We start from the raw sequence: 14,838 nt of genomic DNA on the forward strand, positions 1-14,838 counted from the left end.
ATTCATAATGGTTTCATTTACAAATTAACTTAATTGTATCTGGTAGAGTTTAAATGATGCCCCTAGGATCCCACAGTAAGTGAGTAGCAGAGTTGGACTAGGCAGTAGATTTCTGGACCTCTTTCTGTATCACACGACTGTGCTAGGTGCTAGGGCTATACTCGTGAATGAGGTGGACTGAACTGGTTCCTCCTTTCACAAAACTTACTCTCTAGATCAGTGATTTTCAACTGGGGCAAATTTCCTCCCCCACCCACCACCACCAACGGACAACTGGCAATGTTTGGGGACATTGAGAATTTTCACATCAGGGTGGAAATTATTGTCATCTAGTGAGTAGTGGCCAGGGATGCTCTTTACCTACTATAGTGCACAACAAAGCATTGCCTTAACCCAATCATCAGTAATTTAGAGGTTGAGCAACTCTGCCCTAGATTTAACTCCAGAAAGAATGGTAAGAAGTATCCATAGGGAACAAAACCAGATAAGGGTAAAAGGATCGGTTTGGAACTGATGCCAGAGATTTAAATGCCAAGTTGAGGAGTATAAACTTTATCCTATAGGTCAAGGATTGGCAAACTATGGCCAGTGGGCCAAATCTAGCTGATTTTTTTTTGTAAACAAAGTTTTATTGGAACAAACTCATTCCTATTTGTATATCTGTGGCTGCTCTTGCACTATAGTGGCAGAGTTAAGTAGTTGCTACAGAAACCATATGTCCCAAAAAGCTGAAAATATTTACTATCTGGCCTTGTGTTGGGTTGAATGTTCTGCTGTTGCCATCATAAAATCTATAATATTTTTCTGAATAAGGGGCCCAGTAATTTCATTTTAGCTGGTTGTGCAAATTATGTAGCCAGTCCTGTGTGAGTGTTCTAATCTGTAAATAAATAAGTTCTGCACATATTACAGAGCTATAAAAAAAGTTTGATTCCTCAGTTACCTTGGCTCTCACTTATTTGCAGGGACATGCTATACTTTTTTTAAAAACACCCATGTTTGTGCCCTTTGGAAGTAGAACTTGAAAGCCACCATAACAGTACTTTCCACGGAACAGTGCTATGCTTCTGTGCAGCTACCAGGTAGGAAATTAATAATTACACAGCAGAGAAACAGGGTACCAACACCATACTTTCTGCTTAGGAAATGGAATCACCCAATCCAAGTTCAATGTGGTTACCTTCAGCTAAAGAATTGAGACCAGAAGAACCCCTGCAAGAACCAATGTCCCTCTTCCTATAATGGAACTGTCAGTAGTTCAGGTACTACTAGATTGGTGTATTAAAGAGTTTGAGGTTGTACCAAATGGTTTTAGGCATAACTGCTGTGGTTTATTGAATTATAAAATGTTGATTAGATAATGAGAAGGTTATTTCCTTTCCAAATCCTTTTCACTCATTCTTATTACTGTAGGAAGGAAGACTTAATTGGTCTTTCACATGTCTATATTACTTGCTAAATGCCATTTTAAACAAAGAGAGAGCAGACCTCAAGCCCAGAGCCTTTAGTAGGACATGTAAACTTTAGATAAATTTTAATCTGTTTTGCCTTTTTTATTGTATATTTTTTATACAATTATCTTCCATGCATGATAAATGACACTGGTTCCAAATTACAGTAATGATATAAAGCTTTATTTTTAAACATATAGCCCTTTAAATAAAAATGCAAATCTGCTAGAAATATTAAAGGCAAGCAGTACAAATGGTCCACAGATGTACCTTAAACTGTGAAGTTGATATAGGCATGGTCACAGTATTAATGAGACTGCTACTGTTATTAGTAAGAGAGCTTTATTAAAGGAAGCCTGATCCTAGTCGGAGGAGAGCCATAGAAGTCCACCTTGTGCGTCATCAGCCTGCAATTCATATATGTTTTGGTTATTACTACCCATAAAGCATATGCTATTCTATTTGGCACTCACTCAATAGAAGGTCATAAAAAAAATCACACTGCACGGAATAAAGCAAAGTAAAACAAATACTATAAACCTAAAGAAGGCAAACAAGCAAGGATGATAATGCAACTAACCTTATTAGTCAGAAACCTGCTTACCTGAAAAGGTCAACATACACTCACCATTTATAAATATAAATGTGAAATTAGCTATGTAAGAAAATGGGAAAAGGGGTACCATACTAATAATAATAGAAAGAGGAAGCCACTTTATTTTAATAATAGCTAATTTGATCAGAGGATCATCTTATAAGGGTAATGGAAAGGAAATTGGTTGGTTTGAAATAACCACAATGTAAAAATGATATATATTGAACTATGAACAAAGTATTTACATTAAAATAACATTTCTTTGCTAAGCCTCTTCAAAAATATTTTCCATTATTTTATTTTAGTTATTCTGAAGATATACTTTGGAGAAGTGGTACTTAATTTCTGCCAGTTAAAACTTCTCCAATTGACATACTAAAAAAGGGACTACGGAGGGTGTTGTTTCTCAAATTTCTCCTTAAAATCTTGGCATTTCTTTTATAAGCTTAGGTCTTGATGTATAATTTAATCGGCATGAATTCTAAAAGATAAGGATTAGTCATCAGAGTTTAATAAGCTAGTTATTCAGTAATTTCCTAAGAATAATAAATATATTTATATCATTTTTTTCAGAAATAGAACAGGTATAAATAAATTATTTTCAAAGTATAAACTAAATATCATTAAATGCATATATTTGACACATTATTGTGACACTATAGTATACAGAATCATTCATATATATGAAAGTAAAACTACACTAATCTAATTTCCTAATCTAGTAAACCCAGAACACACACACACACAGAGTCATGGTGACAAAGTCCATAGAAATGATTAATCATTGAGTATGAAATTTTTTTTTCCATTATGGCAATCAAAAACAATATCATCAGGACTTCTAGGCTGAAAAAATATAGATTCCCCCTCAGTGTTCGCATAAGAGGCACAGCAATAGAAGGTATGTTCCTCAATCAATCAAACAACAAATATTTACTGAATGCATATTATACAGGTGACACTTGGACGTTCACAGTGAATGCAACGATTGATGCATGTGGAGTTACTGTTTAGGAGCTTACAGTCCAGCTACACAGTCAAAACACAAACATGAAATAGAAGACAGCATCAGCTAGAAAATGCCAAATAAATGGCAACACGTTGTGTTTGAGAGTCCAAGGAAAGCCCTCCCCAAATGAAAGCAGACCATTTTGGCCCTGTTTACATCTATTATGGAGAACACAAAGTCAGAATACTAACCCAAATGTTTTCACATTTTTCCTCTCACTAAAGCTTACATATTATCTATAATATATTGAACCAAAGAAAACAAACTCAGAAATGCCATTATAAAGAAGAAAAGACAACATTTGCTTCTGGCCCCAGAGATATATCCATTCTAAAAGCTGATATCTTGTTAAATCAAAGAGACTATTCTACAACAGTGGGATTTGGCATGAAGGCTGGTGGAGGAGTGGAAGGAGATTGTTTTGAGGTAAGACGGGCCTTGGTCTTCCTATCTGGCCACCCGGTCACTCGCAGTCAGCCTGTGAGTCAGGCCAGATCTGGTTACCAAGCAGTTTGCTGCTCTGTTGCTTAGTGACTTGAGCCTACAGACCATCATTCCCAGCTGGCTCTTTTGGAGCCAAACCTTAATAGATTTCTGACTTGATCTTTCTCCTCAGAGCTCGTCTTTTATGCCTTTTTCTCTGAATGATTAAATATAAAATTATCCTCTGATTGGCTTTGTTTTTATGTGTTTCATTTAAAAACCACTGTGAATCAGACTGTTCTCTGTTGACTCTGAAACCCTTCTTTACAAAAGACATATATTTCTCCTATACATACATATGTTTTATCAGAAAGAAGGATGTCAATTTTCATGAAAGCTACATGTATAAAAAAATAAACTAAAGACTACACACCAAGAAAGAATTCTGTCTCTCCCTTTCTTTTAACCACCATTTTGTAAAATATTTGCATATTCATTATAATAGCTTGAACATACATGCAAGGTAGAGGAATAATTGTGAATGGGACTCTTAGACCACAGAAAGGTGATGCTGAAGAAAAAACACTGGATAGAGAGTTCGACAGGCCTGGGTTCAAGGTTGAACTCTAATGGTTTCAGGCTGTATAGCTGAATGACCTTGGTTATGGAATAATTTTTCTGAGCCTCAGCATCTTCATATGTGAAGTATAACTCATAATACTTAAATTCAACCTCTGTTGTTTTGAAGGATTAATGCGCACAAAATATCTTACACATAGCAGGAACTAAATCATTGATGACTACATTATAATAAATCTAAGGTTATGAAGCTATATTAATATGAACCTAAATTTTTTATTCTAAAATGAAATGACATGTTTTCTTCTCATAGCAACTCTTCAGGAATTCATTTTGAGAATAAGTGCTTTATCTGAAGTACTTAAAGTACATTTATATCCTTAAAATTGCACATGAGGCCGGGCGCGGTGGCTCACACCTGTAATCCTAGCTCTCTGGGAGGCCAAGGCGGGCGGATTGCTCAAGGTCAGGAGTTCAAAACCAGCCTGAGCAAGCGCGAGACCCCGTCTCTACTATAAATAGAAAGAAATTTATTGGCCAACTGATATATATATAAAAAATTAGCCGGGCATGGTGGCGCATGCCTGTAGTCCCAGCTACTCGGGAGGCTGAGGCAGAAGGATCACTTGAGCCCAGGAGTTTGAGGTTGCTGTGAGCTAGGCTGACGCCACGGCACTCACTCTAGCCTGGACAACAAAGCGAGACTCTGTCTCAAAAAAAAAAAAAATTGCACATGAAATGATATTTCTGTTTTGTATATATAATAAAAGGGACTGATCTGTTAAGATGATATAAAATTGAGGATCTAGTACAACAGAATTTTAAATTAGAATTTTTATAACAATCTATAGATTTTTATATTTTCTACCTAAAACCATGGCTTCCAGATGGCGTCCTAAAGCAAATACCACCAATACTTTTATTATGAAGGTTCTGAAACCTTTGTATGAGTCACAGAATTATTAAAGAATCCTGTCTTCTGTTTTTATCCCAGCAGCCTCTACCACACTCTCCTCAGGAGCAAGTTGGAACTTGGGTTTAATTATTTATCTTAAATGAACTGTAGTTTGTTATCACTTTGTAAATGTAATTAGTAATTTTTTTACTTGCAAATATCAAATGCCTTTATAACCATGTGACTTATGAATAAAAAGCCTATAGTTCAAAAACATTGAGTAAATAAGGTCAAATATTAAGTGGCCAGCAGACCTGGAAATGTGATTCTTAGACCACATGGCTTCAAATATACTGAAACAATCACAACTTTAAAAACATAATTTTTTTTCAAAAGCCAAACCATTAAAAAATGACATATTTTTTTTGCTAATGGTGATAATAAAGCTTCTTACTGAAACTGCTACTTGAAAAACAAATTTGGTTGCTTCCTGTCTAAGAAAAATAAGTACTGAAACTTATTCAGTTATCTAAACTCATAGAAGCTTTTTATTTATAGAGATATTTATACAAATAATAATTTTTATTTCACCACGAGTAGCAATGGCTTCAGCTCATAGAGATAGGCTTCATATCTTTTTCTTTAAGGGAAATGTCAATGATCATGGGAAGTGCACAGTGTAATAAGCTGAGAGGTCATTCAACGTTTTCTTCATTTTTTTCCTTACAAATTGTCATAATTTAATCTTAGTAATTTCTTTAATATTACAAGTCAGTTAACATGTTCTTTAAGAAGAATGTCTTCTTGGGGTCTTCTGATTTGAGGAAGGGCAATAATGTCTTTCAAATGCCTTTCAAAAGTTAGAGACACCCTCTACTTTAAGCGCCTCCACCTCCCATGATTGCCACTGAGGACAACAGTCAATTACGCCATGGCCATGGCTAAAGACTAGAGCTGACTGGCTCCGCCCAAATGTGCCAGTACTTCCTGGTGTGCTCCTCAGGCGATTTCCTCTGGAAACTTCCCCCACCTCCTTTACCTGCAGCCCTCCTCTGGGTTCCTAGCTCCCAGGAGAGTACCAGCAATGCTCTTCTCTGGGTATTGTCACCATAAGAGACAGAGAAGAGATGACTTTAAAGTTAAGTGGGGCAAATGGAGGAAAGATGAAACAAGTGAGAGACAGTCCTTGAATAGAATCACTAAATAATGGCTTTGAAAATCTGTGTGTGTGTGTGTGTGTGTGTGTGTGTGTGTGTGTGTTTAACCTACAAACTCTAAATGGCTGGATTTCTCCTCTACAGGTTACAAATGGTTTCTTTCTCCTTCTGTGACTTGAAGAAAATTTATATTTCTCTCTTAACAACAATAAAAGGAACTACAGTTGCTGAAGAAATCATGACTCAAGAAAGCAAATGTTTACTTTAAACATTACCAACTTTATGTCTATGCCAATGCCTGATAAAGAGAAATTTATAACAAACAAAAATTATGGCCAAAACCATTTATCTAGCTACACTTAGAGTATGATACTGAAGACTATAGTAACAATGATCTAAAATTAGATAAACAATTGACTTTTTAGAGGCAAATCAATGTACATTCATGCATCACTTAATGACTAGGATAAATTCTGAGAAATGCTTCGTTGTGGTCTATGGTGTCACAGGGGTCCTCAAACTTTTTAAACAGGGGGCCAGTTCACTGTCCCTCAGACCATTGGAGGGCTGGACTATAGTTTAAAAAAAAACTATGAACAAATTCCTATGCACACTGCACATATCTTATTTTGAAGTAAAAAAACAAACAGGCAAAAACACCCACATGTGGCCTGCGGGCCATAGTTTGGGGACACCTGGATAGCCTATTGCTCCTAGGCAATAGCATGTTGCTATCCTGAATACTGCAGGCAATTTTAACATAATGGTTAAGTATTTGTATATCTGAACAGATATAAACATAGAAAGGGTAGAGTAAAAATATGATATCAAAGATAAAAAATGTTAACCTCTTTAGGGCACTTAACCATGAATTGAGCCTGCAGAACTGGAAGTTGCCCTGTATGAGTCAGCGAGTGAGAGATGAGTGAATTGAGTGAACATGAAGGCCTAGGGCATTGCTGTACACTATTGTAGACTTTATAAGCATTGTATACTTAGGCTACACTAAATTTATTAAAAAATTCTCTTTGTTTCAATAATAAATTAACTTGAACTTACTATAACCTTTTTACTTTATAGAAGTTGTTTGTTTTTTTAACTTTTTGACTCTTTTGTCATAATACTTAGCTTAAAACAAACACATTGTACAGCTCAACAAAAATATTTGATTTCTGTATATCTTTCTTCTATAAGCATTTTTATTTTCAAAATTTTAGATTTTTTTTTTTTACTTTTTATATTATTTTGTTAAAAACTAAGACACAAACACACACATTAGCCTAAGCCTGCACAGGGTCAAGATCACCAGTTTCATTGTCCTCCACCTCCACATCTTGTCCCACTGAAAGATCTTCAGGGGCAATAACACACAGGAAGCTGTCATCTCCTATGCTAGCCAGGCCTTCTTCTGGAATACCTCCTGAAGGAATTGCCTAAGGCCGTTTTACAGTAAACTTTTTAAAATGATTTTTATAACTTTTTTTATAAGTTAAAAATACTCTATTTACACTCTAAAATAATGATAAAAAGTATAGTATAGTAAATATATAAAGCAATAACATAGTCAGTTATTATCATTATCAAGTATTATATACTATATATAGTTATATGGGCTGTACTTTTATATGACTGTCAGCAGAGCAGATTTGTTTATACTAGCATCTCCACAAATGCATGAATTATGTTTTGTGCCATGAGTTCACTAGGTGATAGGAATTTTTCAGGTCCATTATAATTTTATGAGACTGCCTTTGTATACATAGTCCATTGTTAATCAAAACATCTTTATGTGTGCATAACTATATACTGTTTGGTAGTTTAAATGAATGATCCAGGTCTATGTGCATCGATATAGCTCAATTGCCATAATATGGAGTAATAAAGAGGATGTTGCTAAGGGATATATATATATATATATAAATGAATATATATATGAGAGATATATTCTTTGCTCTTTTTCACTGTATAGTATGGTATAGTATAGTATGTATGAAATGGTACATACACAGAGCACAGATATATGAAGTTAAAATATGAAGACATGCAAGGAAGAACATACTGACTTCAGGATCCTCTGGGAAGACAGGAGAATAGGATGAGGATGGCTTTAGCAGTTTTTATAACATTTAATTCTTTAAAAAAAGAACTGATACAAATAATGGTAAAATATAGACTTTTTAAAATCTAGGTGGTGGACATATGGATATATTACAGAAATATGAAAAATATATAACTTAAAAGTGATTATAATATTAAATTACTTTTACAAAGAATGTGTGACAAAAAACCAGAGGTTTTGTGATTTAAGTTAGACCAAACAGTAACTTTTAAGTTATCAAAGACTGAAAACCATCAGTTCTAAATGTTCTTTCATGACTTTATTTAGTCCTAATTCCCCCAAAATGTGTTTAAAATTTAATGAGGAGAAAAGTGTAAAAAATATAAAGAATTTTCTGACTGATTTTCCTAAAACAAACTAGTAATGGAAGTTTTCTTCACCAGAAATTCCACTGACCTTGGAGTTCCTGCTGATGTCAGAGGGAATCCCCTACTCAGATGAAATCTGAGTCATGTATACAATCAGTAGACTACAAAGTATCATATAGTAAATGAAAATAGCAAAATGGAGTAGTGAAAAGCAGAGACACAAAGGGTTCTAATCCTAACACAAATACCAGTGTTCCATACATATTCGCTAGTGATATAATGACTACTAATAAGCATTAATAGAATAGCAAGGCAAGATATGCTATGGAAATTTGAAGCAGTAACAGATTATTTTCAGTTGGAAAAACTGGAGGGAGTTCTCAGAAAGAGTGCGGACTTGAAAGATGTAGAACGGGAGTGGGCAGAGAAGAGGCAATGAACCCTATGGTTCTGCCTCAAAAATGCCTCTGTTTCCTGCCTTTCTCCTCTCCTATAGTCATAAACTGATGTACACTATTCCTTTGAATGCTTGTCTCTTCACATATGTTCCCTCTGCTTCACTCCAGTTCATTCACAAGCCACTGACAGGATAATAATCTAGAAATTTAAACATGATCCTAAAGGATCATGTAGACCAAGGCTGGCATAATGGCCATATACTACATAATAAGAAAAGTATTAGCTTATAATGGCACTCACTAAGTGTCCGGCCCAGTGCAACACACTTAAGTTTATACATAATTGCACTTAAACCACAACTCCAAATAGATACTATTCCCAGGAAATTGGGTAACAGGGAAACTGAAGCACATGTTAAAGTAACTTGTCCTAAGTCACACAATGGTTAGAAATTGGGAAGTGAGAAGTTAAGCTTAAGTAGTCTGGTTTCTGGCTGTTTAGATGCTCTCTGAGAGATACAGCACCTGGAGTATTATATGAACTGAGCATGCTACTCTTTAAATGGGTTATGAAAACCCAAATGAAGTCTCGATAAGAACAACCAGGATTAACCTGGTAAATAAAACAAATAAAGGTGAAATAACCAGGTGTTTCGTTTGAAAAGACTTTTTAAAAAGCATGAGAACACTAAAGTATTGATTAAGGAATTTATCTAACAGATATTTATTAAGCATCCACCACTGACCAGCCATCATGCTAAGCATGAGTATACCAAGATGAAAAGAACAAGGTCTTGGCTCTCTGGTGGGTTATTCCAAGCCACTTGCATTAAGAACTACATGGAAGAAAGTGAAAATTCAAACTGTAGGGCTCCTAAAACAGATCCTGGATCCATGGATGATAGTTACAGGGAAACTAACTTCAACTCTTTATAAGCAGGTCTTTCCACTCAATAGACCTGTCAAATAATAGAATTGTTTCTGCATAATCTTCATGCAGGAGGTTTGCAGAGAGAGGTTCAAGGCCTCATTGTCACAAACGCTATGCTAAGGAATTCAACTATGATTGAGAGAGTAAACCAGGTAGCTATTAACAAACTGCGATATAAATGGGCTAGCTCTTCACCAGATCTGTTTTACTTTATTTTTTGATCTGAGATATGTTTCCTAGCCTCCTTTGAAGTTAACTGTGGTCACAGAACTAAACTCTAGCCAGAAGAATACCAGTACAAGTGACGTGTGTGCTTCTAGGCCTGCCTCATAAAAACTCACTCATGCCATCCTTTGTGGTCTGTCCCCTGATTCAGCTAAGGCTGGTAACCTTGGGAATCACGTGTTCCAAACAGTGGAACCACAAAATGGTAGGATTCCTCATCCCTGCAGCACCCCAGGGCAGGCTGCCTATCCATGGATAGACAAAGTAAGAAATAAACATTCACTGTGTCAATCCACTGACATTCAGAGAGTATTTTGTAGAACAAAATTACCTTAACTAAAACAGATGCCTTAGAGTATGATTCACTTTGTCTACTAAAGTGTAAATTATTTGAAACCAAGAAATAGTTCTTGCTCAACTTTATAATCATTAGATACAAACTAAACATGTTAGACTTAGTAGATATTAAATGTGTGCATATTAAATGGAGGGGAATACCAGGAGCAGGAACCCACACTCAGAGGCAGGAACATACAAGGCATGTATTTAAATGGCTGATAATTTCAATTAAGGAGAGGCAGAGGATTTGAGTGTGCTAGTAATAGCAGCAAGTATCAAACATATATCTATATATATAACTTATATAAAGATATATATAGATATAGATATCAGAACAATTTGAAATATATTTTTTAAATTCTGCATAGTGCTTAGTACAAATTTTAAAGCACAGATGGGATGGTAGTTATCAAAAGATGCCTGTGGATATTCTTGGGGCTCATGGAACCAATAAGGAAAATTTGAGATACTCTTTCCAACTCCCTTGCTGGATGGTTTTAGTTCATGAGGGAAACTGCGTCCAAGTTACTAAAAATTGATACCATGGTTTTTATTTTTCATTTCCATGGGTCTCTTTATGCTTCCCTGGTCTGACTGAGACCTGATACACCAAAATGAAATATTGGTAGAAACTGTATTCTTGGCGTTTTTCCAAACAGCACCAGAAAAGGAAGTGCCAGAAATTTCAAAAGGGAGCCTGTTTTCCTGAGATTTCCTGCCTTCCTTACATCTCAACGTGTCCAAATAGTTCAGATAACCTTCAGCTGAACTCTAGGTTGCTTCACTTAGACTGAAATCAAGCAGCTGAGTTGAGGATCTTCCATTGAGCAAGAGGTACAATTTAGGAGATACAATGATAAAGCAGCTCGACCAAAAGAGACACTGGATACGAAAATTCTGGTCCTGGCTCCTTATGAACTCAAGCCAGTTTTCCTGCTTTGGCACCCGACATCTGGTCTTGAGCCAACCCTCTCCTTCAGAGCATCTGAAGTGTTTATCTATGCCTTTTTTTATTCACTGCTAGTTGCTGACAAATTTTTTTCAACACAACCTTCGTCAGAGAGAAGTCATCATTTCCCAATAATTTCTTCGAGACTGAAAAAGGCAATATTTGTCTTACTCCTCTTATGACCATTGTATCTAAACTCAGAAATGCCATCTAGCTATTAAAATCTTGGAGATAAAACACTTTTCTGATCAGAGATATAGTTACTTAAAATCAGAATTGTGAAGCTGGACATGTCTTTGGGTGTGACATGCCTTTTATTTCCTTTGTCATCTGCATTCATCTACAATGCATGCCTGGGTGCAGCCATGTCACTAGTTTAGATTTTGATTCTCTTTACTTTTACTGCTTTCTTCCTAGAAGTCTAGTTGGGTACCCCCCCCAACCCCCATGCCTGGCATACTTTTTGGTTTGCTACGGAAAAACTATATAAAAATTATTCAGGCAGACAGTTTCTCAACTAATACTCTTGTTTTCTCTTTGTTATGCTGTTTTCTTTATCATAATTTATACTCATCTTACCAAAATGTCAAGGTGGTGTGTACAACCTACCACTACCTAAAAGTAACCAACTATGTATCACAGACCCACTGAACTCAGACCCACTGATCAGATCCTGGAATCATGTCTTCTGAGGCAGAAACTACACACAATGGGTTTATTTCAATTTTTGTTTTTTCAAGAGCAGGAAAACATCAAGAATCCTCCAGAAAAATACATGGAAGCATATGCATAAAATAACTTCACCTATTACAAAGAAGATAAAAATATTTTTTTAAAAAAGAAAGATAAAAATATTGGCAAAATATTCTAACCATCCAAATCCGAAGAACACAACAATGCTACCAAGAGCCAGCCTGCAACTTTTGGCACTGAATTCCTCATCTCTTTCTTCTTTCCTTTGTAAAAGGCATGTTTGGGTTTATAAATACTGCATATTAAATTCAGTAGTGAGGAAGGACTTTATGGGGACAGCCTGTTTAAACACACAAATACACATGCTATATGCATCTTTGTCTGTCAAAGTGCAGATGGGGTAGTGCAGGAGAGAAAGCAAACTATGATTCCTCTCCACCCCACCCCACCCGTTTCTGATCCTTTCTTTCCTAGGCTGTTGGAGAACCTGGCAGGCATATTAGTTTAAGAAATCAAATAAACGCCACCACGTAGGTACGGGAGTGAAACTGCACTCTCATTTGACATCTGGAAGCCAATTTTCTTGTAGGAACTTGCAATAGGAATTGAACTTTGAGAGGCGCCCCCACCTCAGCCACTCCTATTACCGATCCCCAGGATCCTTGCCCTGCCCGGGGCATTTGTGGGGTTTGCTGTTAAAGGAGACCACTTCCGATAAATTTCAGGTGAGGCATGATGGTGATCCTTCCTCCCCACCCCCGAAATCAAAGGCGGGAGGAACAAAAGTCACCCGCAGGGCGACGGCCACCATTTCCGCGCGGGCGGTGCGAGCCTTACCACGTATGAGCCACGGTGAAGCGCCGCTGCTTGGGGATGTTGCTGCTGAGAAGCATCCTGCGCAGGAGCCTGGGGGAATTTCGCGGAGAAATCACCGGAGACAGCTTGGGGGACGCCGATTTCCTCGCGGTCTTGGACTTCTCGTGCTGCAACAGGTTTTCCCGCAAAGATTTCACGAGGTCCTCGTTCAGCCACGGGTTTGGACAATGCGGGTTATCCACTTCAGGTACTGTCAAGGTGTCCGGGCTCGTCGTCTGCTGGGCCATTTTTTCCTGGTCAACTTTGTACAGTTGGCAGCAATCCAGGGCAACGTGGTTGCCTGGCCTCTTTCCAGGGATTCTGTGGCTCGGAGTCCGCGAAATGTCCAGGGAAGCGGGTCGGATCCAGCTGCTGTTAGTTCATTCGGTCCCCTGCCTCAGTCTCTCCGTGGCGACGGGGCCGGGTGCCGACGAGGCGAGCGCACTGCTCAGCGGAAGCCTGCTAAACGTCACCCCTCCTCTCCGACTCCCGAGCCCCTGCCAAAGATCACTGACGAGCTCGCATGGCAAAGGAACATGGAGGGAAGCCACCGCGCTAGCAGGGCTTTTGTCAGCGCTACAAAGCCGCCTGTTAAACTATTGGAACTAATGCGCCGCAGCTGCTGGAGTGACTTCTGCTTATGTACATAAAAAGTCCTGGGGGGGAGGGCTTAACCATCAGATGCCTGCTGCTCTGTTGTTTGGCTGGTCTTTCCATGTGCTTATTCCTGAATCCAAAGGAAAGAAAAACTTTGAACTTGACCTTCCTCTCCCGCAGGGCTATTTATCTCTCTACAGGCTACGTTCATAAAAGAAAATTGCTAGTCCTTTGGCGTGCTTTATATTAATACATATATGAAGAATAAACAAGCACCAGCTAGGCAAGGAGAAATATTTTCCTGCTTACTAATCTCAATTTGATGCACCTTGTAAGACAAATCCCAAGAGAATAAAATGGACTCCCCCCTCCCCCAGTTGGAAACAAACAAAAGGTTTAAAAATGCTACACATGGAACACATTACAGGTTGCTGTTGTGTTCTGCAAAGTTGTTAATAAAAGACCCTTTCAAAACACTGAACAACACTATTCAGACTCACGAAAGATATTTGTTATCTCTTTGCATTTAAACTAATGCCCATCCAGAGGGACTGTTTTTATGAGTAGTTAAAAATGATTATAAAGTTTCAATTACTATTTATGATATATACAATTTTATGAATTCAACTATAAAAGAGTGAAATACATCTAGCTTTTCATGATTTCCTTTATTGTTTTTTAATGTAAGATTTTAATATGTGATGAATATAATTTCAACAAACTTATTCAGAGGGATTTTAAAATAAAAGAGAAGAAATTATTTTGCTATTGGAAAGAAGTATAAATGTTATAACAGGAAAGTAAGTGGTAAAACCTATTAAATCTTATTTATGTGAACACTAGGAGTGCAGACATTAAAAAGCATTTGAAAGGAATCCACCAAATCTTTGAATAGGGATGTTCCTAGCAGCCTAGTTCATCAAATCACATTTCTTAGCATCTAAGAGTATTTTACATTTTTAAAATACACAATATCTTCAGAAGGAGCTACAAAATGCATCCAGACAAAATGGAAACCAGAATAGTCTGAGTCTTTTTTTGGTTGCTATGATTACTATTAGGTCAATTTAACAAGTTTCTCCTATCTCTTCTCTTGGTTTCTCCACCTTAAGTTTCAATTCCTTGCCTTTAAAATGTTATAGAAAAGGATATTCTGAGGTTCTGTTCAGAGAAGCACAGTGTCAACCACTTAGTGCATCTCTCCTGTGAATATACCTACAACAATTCAATGGGATATGTGATGTGTGCTGTGACATTATCAAAAAATGTTAGACAAATATTTGAATTTGAAAAATCAGGGTTTGATTATTCTTAT

General features: G+C 37.0%; 1 protein-coding gene and 1 long non-coding RNA gene across 5 annotated transcripts in view; one reads left to right on the top strand and one right to left on the bottom strand.

Moving 5' to 3' along the window:
• The window catches only part of LOC109731330 (uncharacterized), a 31,795-nt gene extending 30,749 nt beyond the window's left edge, over positions 1-1,046 (top strand). Inside the window, exon 3 of the long non-coding RNA XR_002224987.2 lies at positions 966-1,046. This is a non-coding gene — a long non-coding RNA (uncharacterized LOC109731330). The remainder of the gene's footprint in view (positions 1-965) is intronic.
• Positions 1-14,838, bottom strand: part of PDE4D (phosphodiesterase 4D) — a 1,055,987-nt gene that overhangs the window by 685,022 nt on the left and 356,127 nt on the right. The window contains exon 1 of one of the 4 annotated variants that reach the window (XM_076008348.1): positions 12,909-14,107. The exons of the other annotated variants lie outside the window; for them this stretch is intronic. Coding sequence (XP_075864463.1) covers positions 12,909-13,174 — 266 coding nt within the window. The 5' untranslated portion in view covers positions 13,175-14,107. Of the gene's footprint in view, positions 1-12,908; positions 14,108-14,838 lie in introns of those variants that run through there. 4 annotated transcript variants of the gene reach the window in all.

The sequence above is a fragment of the Microcebus murinus genome, chromosome 11 (assembly GCF_040939455.1).
Source record: "Microcebus murinus isolate Inina chromosome 11, M.murinus_Inina_mat1.0, whole genome shotgun sequence".
In the NCBI taxonomy this organism is placed as follows: Eukaryota; Metazoa; Chordata; class Mammalia; order Primates; family Cheirogaleidae; genus Microcebus; species Microcebus murinus.